This window comes from Natator depressus, chromosome 2 (assembly GCF_965152275.1).
Source record: "Natator depressus isolate rNatDep1 chromosome 2, rNatDep2.hap1, whole genome shotgun sequence".
NCBI classification, from domain to species: domain Eukaryota; kingdom Metazoa; phylum Chordata; order Testudines; family Cheloniidae; genus Natator; species Natator depressus.
The window spans coordinates 1,237,640-1,252,186 of NC_134235.1; the positions used below are offsets into that span (position 1 = coordinate 1,237,640).

General features: G+C 69.4%; 1 protein-coding gene across 1 annotated transcript in view; it reads right to left on the reverse strand.

The window, feature by feature from the left end:
* Nucleotides 1–390: 390 nt before the first annotated feature.
* LOC141983504 (plectin-like) overlaps nucleotides 391–14,547 on the reverse strand; it is a 129,166-nt gene continuing 115,009 nt past the window's right edge. The window contains exons 6-14 of the mRNA XM_074946703.1: nucleotides 14,079–14,093; nucleotides 12,717–12,806; nucleotides 12,083–12,118; nucleotides 7,955–8,032; nucleotides 7,592–7,684; nucleotides 5,128–5,294; nucleotides 2,243–2,358; nucleotides 1,914–2,020; nucleotides 391–546 (exon numbers count right to left, since the gene is read on the reverse strand). Of these exons, the coding sequence (XP_074802804.1) occupies nucleotides 391–546; nucleotides 1,914–2,020; nucleotides 2,243–2,358; nucleotides 5,128–5,294; nucleotides 7,592–7,684; nucleotides 7,955–8,032; nucleotides 12,083–12,118; nucleotides 12,717–12,806; nucleotides 14,079–14,093 (858 nt within the window). The remainder of the gene's footprint in view (nucleotides 547–1,913; nucleotides 2,021–2,242; nucleotides 2,359–5,127; nucleotides 5,295–7,591; nucleotides 7,685–7,954; nucleotides 8,033–12,082; nucleotides 12,119–12,716; nucleotides 12,807–14,078; nucleotides 14,094–14,547) is intronic.

A 14,547-nucleotide genomic window follows, 5' to 3' on the forward strand; every position in this document is an offset into this window, starting at 1 on the left:
ATCCCCTGCCAGCAGCAGCCGCGTCAGGACAGGACGAGAAGGGAGCCAGGAGACAGAACACGTGGCTCGGAGACCACGGCCCCCCCCCGCCAGCTCAGGCTCTGAGCACACCCCCAGCCCACCCCAGGAGCCCACTCAGTGCGCAGCCCCCCTGGCCCCGGATCGCACGCCCCCACCGGGAGGGGCACTCCCGCAGGGCAAGGCACGGGCTCCCTCTCCATGCCCGGGCGGCGGGAGGTGGGCGGCAGCTGAAGAGGCCATGTGGGCTGCTCCTGCCCCAGCGAGAAGGGGCACCGAAGGAACCAGGGGGCCCCAAAGGGCACCTGTAGCTGGGGAGATGGGGCTGTGCAGCCCGGGGACGAGAGGTCCCCAGAGCCCCATCCCCGGGAATCACCCCCGCGTGGCCCAGACAGCCAGGCCCCTCACCTCGATCTCCTCATAGCTGGCCGGCACCTTGCGCTCCTCGAAGAGGATGGTGTGATTGCGAATCCACTGCAGCAGAGCCGTCACCACCTCGCGGTACTCCTGCCACCGCAGCTGCTGCTCCTAGGGGACAGGCGAGAGCATGGCCCCGGGTCCCCGCAGCTGCCGGGCTGGCCGGCCTCCCCTCCCCGGCCCCCAGGAGTTGAGAGAGCACAGAACGGATGGGTGGGATTCGGGGCCGAGCTCCTTGGCGGGCAGGAACCGCTGGTCTCCCTGGACCATTTCGGCTGGAGTCACCCCTGGATGGGAACCTCAATGACTGGCCAACCACCCCCATCACCGGAATTTTCAGTACTGTTTTTTATAACCCCATGTGTGCCTCAGTTTCCCCTACATGCTGCACTGTTTCCCAGTGCGGGAGGAGGGGACAGGACTGTTTGCTTTCCGGGCATGGCTAAGGGACATGGCTATGAATGTCGACCAGCTGACCCCATATCAATGGAGAACCCAAGAAGACAATGGCAAAGCCAATCACCGGGACATTGACATCTGGCACCCAAGGTGCGGGGTGGGGTAGGGAGGGGTTTCCCACCTCTCTGCAGGGAGGCTGAGCAAAGACCCCCCAGCTCGAGAACAAAGGACTGTGAGGAGTGAGGTGAGGGGGTAGGGTGTTGGCTGCTGGAAGGAGCCTGGGGTCACCTGGGAACTGCCCCAGGAGGTCAGACGGACAGACAGACAGAGCTGGAACAACGGGGCTCTTACAGCTGGGCTCTGGGCTCCGGGCTGACCCCACCAGTCGGGGCTTTAACCCGCGTTTCCCTGGGCCACCCTGAGCACATCCCGTGCTGTGAGCAGCTAGCTAACAAGCCGGCTGTGACCGCGCGGAGAGTGTCCTGCGAACGCTGGGCGAGGGGCACTAGCCCCTGCTGCGTGGCCGGGTCTCCCCAGGGGTCTGGCCCAGTTGGACTCGCTGGGCAGAGCTGAGGGTGTGGGGCAGGAGGGCTGGAGCCCCCGGGGTTCAGCTGAGGAGGCCAAGAGGCCGCGTGGCTGCCCATGAGCCGGGAGAGAGGCCTGGGGGTCTGGCCTCTGAGGGGTTCCTCTCAGACCGTTCCCAAGCCGGGGCCTAAGTACTGATCCGGGGCTCCGTGACACAGGGGACCCCCCCACCCCTCTGCAGGGAAGCGCGGCTGAGCGGGAGACCAAAGGCCAGAGGCGTCAGGCCAGGGGAGGGAGGGGGAGCTCTCTGCTTAGTCTGCTTCTCTGGCGCCGGCCCACAGCCTCAGGCCCCCTCCTCTTCCCGGGCGTCTGCAGATTGCCAGGGCTCCCACGGCCTGTGGCTCATCGGGCCCCGCTGCAGGGAGCGTGGAGAGAGGGACTGCTGGCGTCTCATGGCCTGTCCCTGTGGCACAGCGGGACTCCCGGGCCCCTCAGGCCAGCCCCAAAGACGCAGCGGCCCCGAAGTCCCGTGGCCTCCACAGCCCCATACTCACATTGGCCTTGATGCCGACCGACACCTCGGGCACACGGGGCATGACATCGTACAGCGACGAGACATAGGTGATGATGGACTTCTCGTCCGGCTGGGGCACGTCCACATCTGGGGGGAGGGCAGAGCGTGAGCAGCTGTGGGGGACCCCCAGCCGAGGGGTCTCCACCTGCAGGGGGCTGCCCCCTGTGCTCATGGGATGCACCCGTTCACCACCAGGCCGAGCGGCTGCTGCACCCAAGCGTTCCCTGCAGGGAGCAGAGCCACTGGGTGGCTGCCCCAGGCCAGGAAGGGTCTGTGTGTGTGGCACAGGGACCCTTCCCCACCTCGTACCTTCAGGGTCCAGCAGGCGCGTCACCCCCAGGTCCCGCTCGGCCACGGTGAAGGCCTGGTCCAGGTTCTCCAGGTTGGTCTGGCGATACACCTTATTCATGTCGATGAGCATGGGCCTGCGTCAGAGACGGAGCGTGTGAGGGGCCGGGCATCCCTAGAGCTGTAAACCCCAGGCCCAGCTTGGAGCCTGCTCTGGGGCCCCACTGACAGCTCGGCCCCACCCCCTATGCCATGCCCGGCCAGCAGCAGCTGGGACGCCTCGGGGCACCGTCTGGTGGAGCTGCGGGCTGGGCCAGGTCTGTGCCCCCCAAAGAGCACATCACCAGTGTCCTCCACTGTAGGGGCTAGGAGAACCCCTCACGGGCGGGGCGAGCCGCAGCACCGGGACCCCTCGCAGGCTGGGCGAGACGCAGCACCGGGACCCCTCGCGGGCCGGGCGAGCCGCAGCACCGGGACCCCTCGTGGGCGGGGCGAGCTGCAGCACCGGGACCCCTCGCGGGCGGGGCGAGCCGTAGCACCGGGACCCCTCGCGGGCCGGGCGAGCCGCAGCACCGGGACCCCTCGCGGGCGGGGCGAGCCGCAGCACCGGGACCCCTCGTGGGCGGGGCGAGCCGCAGCACCGGGACCCCTCGCGGGCGGGGCGAGCCGCAGCACCGGGACCCTCGCGGGCGGGGCGAGCCGCAGCACCGGGACCCCTCGCGGGCCGGGCGAGCCGCAGCACCGGGACCCCTCGCGGGCCGGGCGAGCCGCAGCACTTAACCCTTGCACAGTTGGAAACACGAGACGCTGACTCATACCACAGGCCCTTTCCCCCCCTCCCCCCCCCCGGCAGCATGTCGGCTGTGGGGTCAGGAGAGCTCTGACCAGCCCCACAGCTCAGCACAGCAGCTCCCCCCAAATCCAACGCTGTCCCCGCCCGGCAGTCAGGCTGGCTCCTGCCAGCTCCCCGTCCCGTCCCAGGCAGGGCATCTCAGTACCACACCGTAGGTCATTCCCCCCAGCCCTGCCACTGGCGCCATGCCCCTCACAGCAACGGGGCAGCTCCCCCGGCTCGGGGGCTTGGGCAGCCTGCCGAGCCCCACGTCCGCAGCAGGAGCCACGGCCCGGCGGGGAGCGGGAGCCGACCTTCCCGAGGCCTTACCTGGGGAAGCCAGGTAACGCCGCCCCGAGATGGCAGATCTGCTCCGGCTCTGCAGAGCCAACTCCCCCCGCACCCCGCTGCTGTGCCAGATGCCTGGGGGCCCTGTTCCGGTGGGGGCCAGCCCAGGTTTCTGTCCCCCCCCACTCCGCTCAGCAGCTGTAAACGCGGGTACTTTTAACTGAATGCTGCACCCCAGGGGGGATGAGTTGAGGCAGAACAAGCTCCGCCCGTCCCCCCCACAAGATCAGCTGCAGCCCCCCAGCCAGTGCAGCCTGGGGGGAGAGGGCAGCTGCGGCCAGTCAAGGCTTTGCCCTGGCTCCCCTAGCCCACCCGCTGCACCGGTGCCTACAGTTCCTGAAGCTGCAGGGTGGAGTGCAGGGAGTACAGCGAGCTGCTGACGTTGGGGGTCTCCAGCGCAGCGGGGTCGGCGATCTCCTCGCACAGCATCACCACCTGCTCCTCCGCCCCCGCCCGGGACCCCGCTGAGCCGCCTGGCCCCTGCCGGTGCAGCTTCTTCTTCACCCGCTGGCGCGAGCTCCTCTCCATGCCGGGGCCCGAGCCTTCCTCTGCTCACTGCGCTGGGGAGCCGGGACCCCTGGCCGAGCAGCCCGCCCTGGTGCCGGGGAGCTGGGACCCCTGGCCGAGCCGCCCGCCCTGGCGCCGCGATGCCGGGGAGCCACCCTCTCCCTGCAGAGTGGCGGCTGTACTGTGCTGCCAGCCCCGCGCTCTCCCCCTGCCTCTCCCGGGGCGGGGCGGCTCCTGCACGTACTTGTTACACTTACAGAGGAAAGCGGGAGCTGACGTAGCCTCCAGCAGGCCCCCGCCCCCCACTCCCAGCTGAGGGCAGCGCTGTGTGCCGGGGATGGGCAGCGCGGCCCTGGCGGCCCAGGCAGGCGAGGCACACGGGGCTCGGAGGGGGACCGCCTGCCCAGCCCGGCTCTCAGTGACGCTGGCACGACAAGCTGAGGGGCTGGAACTTGTCTGGAGATTTTGCATTTTACGCAGGCCCAGCTGTGGGGGCTCCACAGAGCCAACAGCCGCCTCTCCATGGGGAGGCAAGTGAGATGGGCCCGATCCCGCTGAGACGGGCCCATTGTGATCTGCCTGCATGTGCTGCCCCTACTCTGCTTGGAGAGCCCCCCTCCTGGGAGCCCCGCATGGGGACTGCAGGGTGGCAAGGGGCCGAGATGGCTCGGGGACCCGGGCAGCAGCTGTTGTGTGTCAGCTAAGTCACTCGCCCGGGGAGCCCAGGTGGCTAGGAGAGGGGCTAGCTGGGGGGGCTGTACCAGCCCCCAGGGGTCTGGGAAGAGAAAACAGTTCCCGGCTCCGGGGCTTGGGCAGGGTGCGGCCCGGCTCCACCTCTCTGAACTATCCAGCTGGCTGTCCCGACGTGCTCCCGCAGAACTCGCTGCCTGGAGCGACAGGCGCCTGCCAGAGCCGAGTGGGGCAGGGCAGGGCAGGGCACCCTTGCCACCCTGTCCCGCAGTCTTTGCCAGAGCGGGGATGCAGCCCCCAGGCCCAGATCACACAGAGCAGTCGCTGCCCCCCAACCCTCCAGTGCAGCGGCCACCCCAGAGCGAGGGAGCCCAGCACCCCTGGGCTCCCAGAGCTGCGTGTGGGGCAGCCCCTCGTGGCTGTGCACTGACCACTGGGCATGCACTTACCAGCCAGCGAGGGTGAGCCCCTGCTCCCCCCGGCTCCCACCCCCAGTGCAGGCCGTGCCCAGCCCCCGCCCATCTCTCACTTGTGATGGTGGATGATGGCGTTGAAGAGACGCCCGTCCCGCCAGCTGGTGGTGAAGTTGTCGCAGCGCAGGCCCTGGTAGCCCTCCACCATGCGCTGCGACCACAGCAGCAGCTTCTCCTTGGCCGTCATGTCCTCGGACTGCCCGCTCACCTGGATGTCCGAGATCTGGAAGGGACGGGTATGTGTCAGCCAGCCACCCTGGCCCTGTGGAGCCCCTGCCCAGCGCTCCGCTGGGGGCCTCCTCCACCCCCTGGCCCAGCGACACCCTGGGACAAAGCGGGAATGTTCTTGATGTTTTCTCTGAATACTGTGTGTGCCTCAGTTTCCCCTCTGTGTTATTCAAGTCTCTTGGTGGTGGGATAAGGGGGTGTGACCGTTCCAGAGACCCGGAGAGGGCAGGCGCGACTGCGACTGGCTGCAGAGAACAGTGGACACCCTGCAGCCTGGCAACTGACGGCCGGTCCCCATCCAGCGGGAGGTGGTGGTGCAGAGCAGGTGACCTGCTGGCCTGGGAAAGAAACAAAGGAGGGAGGAGGGGCAGTGGGCGTGAGGGAGGCCAGGCAGTTGGAAGGGGTCGTCTCCTGGAGCGGGAGACCGGGGCACCAGCCGCTGGATCCCCCCCAAGATGGACTTTGCTGTTCCCGATTCCTGTGCTAACACGCTCTGTTCTACGCTGTGTTCCTGCCGACTAATAAACCTTCGGTTACACGCGGGCTGAGAGTCGCTGCTCTCTGCGGCGTTGGGGGGCAGGCCCTTTGGGGGTGTGCCAGGCTTCCCCAGGGGCGAACAGGGGGCTGAACGCGCCGAAGCACCGAAGCCGAGCAGGCTCCTGGCCCGGGCGTGAGGGTGCCCTGCGAGAGTCACGCTGCACCAGAGTCCTGCCTGGCTTCACTCGGGGCGGCTCCTGAGCAGCCTGGGACTCCGTGACACCCCACCCCAGGGCGCAGCTGTCTCTGGTGGCGAGGCTCCAGGCAGCCTCCTTCCTGTTTCACTGGGGACCGCAGCCTGCGGGGGGCGGTTAGGGGCTGCCGGTCGCCGGCGCTCACCGCAAGCGCCCACGCTGGGCACAAACCCCCAACCCCAGCGGAAATGGCGCCTGAATCACCGCCCGGCTCTGCACGCCTCCCCCCGCCGCAGGGGGGCTCGCTGGCCCCCAGCCAGGGACACGTCCTGCGGCACACGCTCCCCCCCCGACAGAAGCTGCAGGCTGGGCCACGAGAGTGGGCAGGACGGAAGCACCTGCTCCGCCAGCTGCCTGGCATCTCTCCACTCCCGGTGCTCTCCGGCAGGTCCCGATGCCCTGGGCACTCCATGAGCAGCCAGCCCCCGCTGCTCCCGCACTGCTGCGGCAGGGATACTGCCCAGACCCCAGCCTGCTCCTGCTCTCCTGCTCCGGGCAGGGAAAGGAGCCCACGGGCAGCCTCCGGGAACACCAGGACGCCTGGATCCAGAGCCCTTTGGTTGGGCTCTGCAAGCTGAGCTGCCCCTCCTCCCCAGTGCAGCCTGTGGGGAAGGGGGGCCCTGCCCCACCCCGTTCCCACCCCTGGGGGCTGCACTCTACTGGGACTATGAGCCGAGGAGCTGCAGAGCCTGGCCAGGAAGAGCAGCGCGTGTGCTGGGCTGACAGCCACGCCCAGCTCCAGGCCAGGCAGGGCACGAGGCGGGCAGCACAGGGGTGCCCAGCAGGAGCCAGCCCCAAGGAGCAGCGTGGTGACGGGTGTGCAGCCGCAGGGGGGACCCGCGTGCAATGGAGCGGGGGCGGCCGGGCGGCCAGGCCAGGAAGCCCGTGGCTGGGGCCAGCTCCGCCGGTTCCTGCCGTTCCCGGGTGGTCGGTGAGAACTGGGCAGCTCCAGCTTCACCAGGGCTCCGCCGGCCCCCGGTTCAGCACTCGCAAGGCCAGGAAACGACTGTGGCTAGCTCGCGGGGAGCAGGCACGGATGCCAGCCAGGGCCTGTGTGTCTGAGTCACCCCGGCGGCCAGGCTCCGCCCTGGGGCTAAGCCGCGCTTCGGCAGCCTGGCACAGGGAGCGGGTGACTCAGCCTCCAAAAGGCTGCCCCTGCGGCTGCCACGTTCCCGCCCAGGCGGCCGGCGTCTCCCCTCCCCCGCCGCGCCGGGGCTGGCAGAGCCCAGCTTCCCGCGCAGAGGCCAAGGGCCACGCCCCAGCGGGAGGGCGGGAGGCTCCCCCGGCAGGGAGCGGCTGAGGCCAGGCCAGGGGGAGGGAGAAGCAAGGAGCCCCCAGGTCTCACCCCACTCCAGAGCAGCTCCCCGCTCAGCCCTGCCCCACGGCCCTCCCGGCCCAACCCCGGGAGAAGGGAGCAGGTCCCCGCCCTACCCAATGCCCGGCCCCACAGGAGCCAGTGAAAGAGAGCGAGAGCGAGCGCTCTAGCCCTGGCCTTTCCCAGCAGAGGGCGCTGGGGGGGCGGGAAGGGTGCGGGGGGGCGGGCAGGTGGAGCCAGGCTCACCTGGAAGTGGAGGATGATGGTCCAGATGAGGCCCAGCGTGAGCTTGGGGTTGCCGTCGGCGATGTCATCGTTGCGGATGTTCACCAGCTTCACCTGCCGACGCCAGAGCCGCGGTTACGTCATGGGGCCCAATGGGCTCCTCAGGCTGCAGGCCTGGGGCCTGCCCCTCCCCCAGCGAGACCCCCCCATCACAGCAGGGGCAGAGCCTGCCCCTCCCCCAGCCCCTGGCGAGACCCCCCATCACAGCAGGGGCAGAGCCTGCCCCTCCCCCGGCCCCCCCGGCGAGACCCCCCCCATCTCAGCAGGGGTGGAACCTGCCCCTCCCCTGCTCCCCGGCCCCGGCCTGCCCCCCCTGCAGCTCACCTGCCGGTGTTTCAGGTAATCCAGGGCAATCTGCACATTCTGCAGCTTATGGAAGCGCATTCTCCCCTTCTCGCGGGGCTGCAAAGACAGAAGGAGCAGGAGGGTGAGTGGCTAAGCTGGGGTACCAGGGCCCCCCTAGTGCCCTGAGCACTCCTCCCTCCACGCAAAGCAGGGCCAGCAGCCTTGGTACAAGTCAGGTCCCCACTACCAAACTGCGGAGCCAGGGCTCCGGGGACAAGTGAGAGCAAGAGGAACCCAACAGCTGGTGCCCCCAGTCAGTAGGTGCCAGGATCCTTCCCTCCATGGGTGTAGCTCATGGCGGGGCAGGAGCTGAGTGGTCCCCCCTGGCCAGGCCTAGCTGCCCTAACTGGCTCCTCTCCCAGGTGCCCATTCCATTGCCCCATGCCCCGGCAGGCCAGGGGCTGCGCAGTTGTGACGAAGTGGGACTGTTCTTAATGTTTCCTCTGAATAGTGTGGGGGTGCCTCAGTTTCCCCTAGGCAGTTCTTAAGTCTCTAGGGGGTGGGGTAAGGGTGTATGATCAGTGCAGAGCCCTAGAGGGCAGGTGTGTGCAGGGGTCTGGACACAGAGAATGGCCGACACCCTGTTTCCTGGCAACTGATGGCCTGGGCCCTTCCCCCCTGCAAGGTGAGAGCTAAAGGGGTGGAGAACAAAGGAATCAGGTGACCTCCTGGCCCGGGAAAGGGACAAAGCCCAGAGGAGGAGGGGCTGGAGGGAGTTTCAGTTTGGGGCTGGCTGGGACATGAAGTGAAGGGCAGACGTGGTTGTCTGGCTCACTGCCCCCCAAAATGGACCCAGCTGAGGGGTCCTGTTCTCTGCACCTACAAGCTCTGTGTTAGACCATGTTCCTGTCGTCTAATAAACCTTCTGTTTTACTGGCTGGCTGAGAGTCCCGTCTGACTGCGGAGTTGGGGGGCAGGACCCTCTGGCTTCCCCAGGACCCCGCCTGGGCGGACTCGCTGTGGGAAGCGCACGGAGGGGCAGAGGAAGCTGAATTCTCCGAGGTCAGACCCAGGAAGGTGGAAGCTGGGTGAGCTGTGTGTCCTGCAGACAGGCTGCTCACAGAAAGGCGACTGCCCCAGAGTCCTGCCTGGCTTCACGGGGAGCAGTTCCAGAGCATCGCCCGGGGACGCCGTGACAGCAGTCATCCCGAGGGGCTGCAGCAGGAGCAGGCTCAGCCGTTGGGGGTGACAGAGCTCCCCAGGGACTGACGGACAGCGTCAATGGGGCAGCCCCTTTCCCTGCACTACCCCCCAGCCTGAGGGCCCTGCCCTACAGCTGCTGGGCTTCAGGAGCCCATTGCTAGAGGAGAAGCCGGGACGCTGCTCTCCGGGGGCAGAGAAGAATTGCACCCAGGGCATTCCCTACTGCCTCCAGGTCTCCCCTGCCCCGGGCCCCGAGGCTGCCGAGGTGCTCAGGACAGGACCAGGGCTCACGGCGCAAGCAGGGTTAGCACAGGGCTTGCAAACCATGCGGACAGAGGACAGGGGCTGGAGAGGAAGGGCTGCTGGCCTCGGCACCTCTGGAGGGTGGGAACCAGGCTGGTGCTCAGGGCCGGGGTCCCACCAGGCCATAGAGCCAGCTGCCCGCAGCTCAGCCCGCCTGGTCACTGCCTCTCCAGGTCCCTTGGCAGCAGCGCTCCCCACGCTGCAGAGCCCGAGGGCAGTGCCCAGGAGAGAGGGCACATCCCAGCCGGACTGCCGGGCAGGGACCCCCCTTTGCTAGCTGGAACAGGAGGCTCCCGGCAGCGGGCCGGAGCTGTGGGGCGCGGAGCCCGAAGGAAGGGGCAGCGCAGGGGGTGTGGGGCTGGGCCCGGAAATCCTCAGCCACTAGTTGTTCCCACGGGAGGCTGGAAGGAAATGTGCCGAACGAAACAATAGCAAGGAAAGTGCTGAGCACAGCTGGGCTGCGGCTCCGAGCTTCCTCCAGGGCACCTGGATACAGCCGGCCAGCCCTGCCCCACGGCCAGCACCCACCAGCCCCAGGGCAGGCCAGGGCCCGGATCTGCCTTCCTGCGCCCTCCTCCCCAAACGGCCTGGGGCCGGCGAGAGCTCCGGAGCCAGAGATGGCGCCCCTGGGCGGGGAGCACAGCAAGGTGCCACGCCGCACACAGCACGTGGCGCCCCGAGACGCCTGCCCCTCCCGGCGCCTGCAAGGGGCGCCAAGCACAGCCCAGGGGACGTGGGCATGACGCAGCGCAAGTCTCCGGACCTGCAAAAAGGGACCTGCCGCTCGCCTGGCCAGGAGGGACCGGGACCCCCGTGTCAGACCGCGCAAGGATGCTGGGGCACTGCGGCCACGCCAACAGAGGGGAGAGCCCCCCCAAGCGCCAAGCTGGGGCACTGGGGCCAGCCCTGCCTGCCGGGGAGAGCGCCCCCTGCTGAGTCCCCGCCCCGCTCCCTGCCCCCTAGGGCCAGCCCTGCCTGCCGGGGACAGCGCCCCCTGCTGAGACCCCGACCCGCTCCCTGCCCCCCAGCGCCCCCTAGCACCCCCTGGGGCCAGCCCTGCCTGCCGGGGAGAGCGCCCCCTGCTGAGCCCCCGCCCCGCTCCCTGCCCCCTAGGGCCAGCCCTGCCTGCCGGGGACAGCGCCCCCTGCTGAGACCCCGACCCGCTCCCTGCCCCCCAGCGCCCCCTAGCACCCCCTGGGGCCAGCCCTGCCTGCCGGGGAGAGCGCCCCCTGCTGAGCCCCCGCCCCGCTCCCTGCCCCCTAGGGCCAGCCCTGCCTGCCAGGGGAGAGCGCCCCCTGCTGAGACCCCGACCCGCTCCCTGCCCCCCAGCGCCCCCTAGCACCCCCTGGGGCCAGCCCTGCCTGCCGGGGAGAGCACCCCCTGCTGAGCCCCCGCCCCGCTCCCTGCCCCCCAGCGCCCCCTAGCACCCCCTGGGGCCAGCCCTGCCTGCTGGGGACAGCGCCCCCTGATGAGCCCCTTAGTACCCCCCACCACCCCCTGGGGCCAGCCCTGCCTGCTGGGGACACCGCCCCCTGCTGAGCCCCCACCTCGCTCCCTGCCCCCTAGGACCCCCTGGGGCCAACCCTGCCTGCTGGGGAGAGCGCCCCCTGCTGAGCCCCCGCCCCGCTCCCTGCCCCACAGCGCCCCCTAGGGCCAGCCCTGCCTGCTGGGGAGAGCGCCCCCTGCTGAGCCCCCTAGCGCCCCCTGCCCCCTAGAGCCCCCTGGGCCAGCCCTGCCTGCCAGGTGAGCGCCCCCTGCTGAACCCCCGCCCCACTCCCTGCCCCACAGCGCCCCCTAGCGCCCCCTGGGCCAGCCCTGCCTGCTGGGGAGAGCGCCCCCTGCTGAGCCCCCACCCCGCTCCCTGCCCCCTAGGGCCAGCCCTGCCTGCCAGGGGAAAGCGCCCCCTGCTGAGCCCCCGCCCTGCTCCCTGCCCCACAGCGCCCCCTAGCGCCAGAGCTGCCTGCCGGAGACAGCGCCCCCTGCTGAGCCCCCGCCCTGCTCCCTGCCCCACAGCGCCCCCTAGCGCCAGAGCTGCCTGCCGGAGACAGCGCCCCCTGCTGAGCCCCCGCCCTGCTCCCTGCCTCACAGCGCCCCCTAGCGCCCCCTGGGGCCAGCCCTGCCTGCCGGGGACAGCGCCCCCTGCTGAGACCCTGCCCCGCTCCCTGCCCCACAGCGCCCCCTAGGGCCAGCCCTGCCTGCTGGGGAGAGCGCCCCCTGCTGAGACCCTGCCCCGCTCCCTGCCCCACAGCGCCCCCTAGGGCCAGCCCTGCCTGCTGGGGAGAGCGCCCCCTGCTGAGCCCCCGCCCCGCTCCCTGCCCCACAGCGCCCCCTAGTGCCCCCTGGGGCCAGCCCTGCCTGCCGGGAACAGCGCCCCCTGCTGAGCCCCCCCGCGGCAGGCCCCAGCCGGCGGCGCGAGCGGCCGGGGGGCTCGGAGGGGTCTCTGCCCCGGCAGGCGCGGCCCCCAGGAGCGCGGCAGGCCCCAGAGCGGGGCCCCGGGGCCTCCCCCGGCCGTGCCTGCCCCCCAGCCCGGCCCAGCAGCCCAGCCAATGGCAGGCGAGCGGCGGGCGGAGCCGAGCGGCGAGTGGCTGGGCTCGCCGTGACCTCGTGGCTCCCCAGCCAATCGGGCGGGCCGGGGCCGGGAGCGAAGGCGGAACCACTCACCGGCCGCACGCTCCTGATCAGGTCGCGCTCCCTCGGCTAGCCGGCAGGAGCAGCACGGACAGGAGGCAAAGGCCAGAGGGCAGAGGTCAGAGGTCAGGGGTCAGCAGACAGGTACAAAGAAGCAGAAAGTTCAGTGTCGCAAAGTAACGTTTCTGTGTTAAAAGCCCACGATGCACCGGGGGGCCCGGGGGGCCGGGAACCAGGCTGATTTCCCGAGCAGGCCCAGCGAGAGGTCAGGGGTCACAGAGCATGCGGGGTCAGCGGGCAGGTGTGCCGGGGAAGCAGGGGTCACGACCCTCCCCCAAGGGGACCGGGCCCGAGTCTGCAGGGGCCTGAGGGTTTGGGGGAGGTGGAGCTGGGCCGGGCAGGGGCCCAGCCTATGGGTCAGCGGGCGAGGATGTGCCCTGGCGGGGGTGGGGGGAGGATGTGACGCGGGGGGGGGGGGGGAAGAGGAGGGCGTGGCATGCGGGGGGAGCAGCGCAGAGCAGACACTCGCCCTGAGAACCTCTCCCCTCCCCACCCCCGGCACCGGACCAGAACCTGCTCCTTCGGGCCCCTGCGCTGGCAGGACGGGCACCGGAGCGGGAGGCGGCTGTGCGCAAGCTGCAGTCCGGGAGCCAGCGGTGCCACCTACCAGGGTATCCCCCGAGAGCACCTCCAGCAGCGAGATGAGGTTGTGGCCATCCCGCAGGTCCTCGTACATGTCGCTGACATGGCGCTGAGCCTGCGGAGACGGAAAGGAACCGTTAACGGGGGCAAAGCTAACCACAGCCATGGAGCCACCGGCCAGCCCTCGGCCGAGCCCTGAGCCCGGCGGGCTGCCCTCACCCAGCACCTCGGCAGCCCGCTGACAAGGGGTGCAGGTGTCTGACTCGTTTGCCAAAGAACATCATGGAAGGGCTCAAACGAAAGCCACGGTCACACGGGTCATCACGGTCACTGCAAAATGCAGGTGCGTGCCATGCAAGGCGGCGTGGATCCGAACCAGAGCACTGCGTTCCCAAAGGCGACATGCCTCCACCCGAGTCCTCCAGACAGAGACAAGGCAGCACTGTGCATCAGTGTTGTAAGCTAGACAATGGACGCCCATTTCCACACAAAGTCAAATGTTAGCCGAGAGCGGTGACATCACCAGGAAAGGAGCACACAGGAACAAACAAGCCCCGGGGGTTATCCTGTCTAGGAGTAAAACCAACGGACTCTGGGGGTGTTTCTAGAAAGCAGAGACATCCCCCCGCCCCGCCGGAGCCCTACCTTAGGAAGTAAATGGACAGCGCATCGGCAGTCAGGAAAGCAGGGTCTCAGCCAGCCTGGGGTGAAAACACTGGCGAGAACTTGGGGTGAGAAAGCTCTTGAGCCGGAAGGGGAACCGGTTAGCTACGTGCGGTCTCCAGAAAGCGTGCTACGATTTGGTTTTGCATCCACCATTTGTTTTCAATATCCTTCCCCCTGTCACCTGGATATTACCTGGATGATCCTTCCCCTGTCACCTGGACGTCTGGTCTTTCCTGATAAACGCACAGTGCAGGGGGCCAGCCAGGCGCTGGCCCTGGGGGGAGTCTTACAGTGGCTGCGTTCTGTTCCTCGGGGCCAGCGGGCCTGGGCATTCTGCGAGTGTCCTGGGTGCAGGGGCTGGGCATGTGCCTAGCGCTAACCTGTCTGGAGCTAGCGGGGTCTGTGGGGCCTGGCGGGCAGCCTTTGCACTGCCAGAGGCTGGTTGTTTCAGGGCCTGACCCGCTCCGAGGGCTGGGCTGGGCTGGCCTCCTTCCCCACTGCACTGACGCTGGCAGGGCCAGGCTGGGGCCGGAGCCCGGGAGCTCTGATGCCTGTGCCTGGCTCCGGGCGCTGTGGTGCGCTGCCCCTGAGCCCTGCCAGCCCATGGCCTCCGCCCCCCACAGCCCCAAGCCCAGGGCCCTGCCTGGGGAGCAGGGAGGGCAGACAGGAGCCATGCGTGGTGCCGTCGGTCACGCCGTGCATAGGACGGGATGCCACCTACCTCTGCTCGCCAATGCTGCCGCAGGAGGGGAGGGCAGGGAGAGAGAGAGAGGGGGGGTTAGGGGCAGAGAGGAGGTGCAGACCCGGTGTTCAGCTCCCCAGCCCCCGCCCGGCCTGCTGCCCATGCCCCGGGGCCACGAGCACAGCAGGGATCCTGGGACCCCCACACTGGATGGTCCACTCCGGGCGGTGCCCCTGGAGCCCCTCGGCTTGGGAGAGCCCGGCCCAGCACTCACCCCCTGGGTGGAGCAGGCCCCAGGGAGCGATGGGGAGCCAACCAAAGCAGAGAGATTCCCCTCCCCACACAGGGGGCCTCCCCATGGCGGAACTGCAGAGCTGCACCGTGCCTGCCCCCTGCACAGAGCCGGAGCTCCCTGTGCCAGCCTCACGGCCCACATGGGTCAGGCCAGCGAGCTCCCACCCACCCAGCCCCACAGCCTGGCCAGCCCCGGCATCTCCCCCGCCTGGCC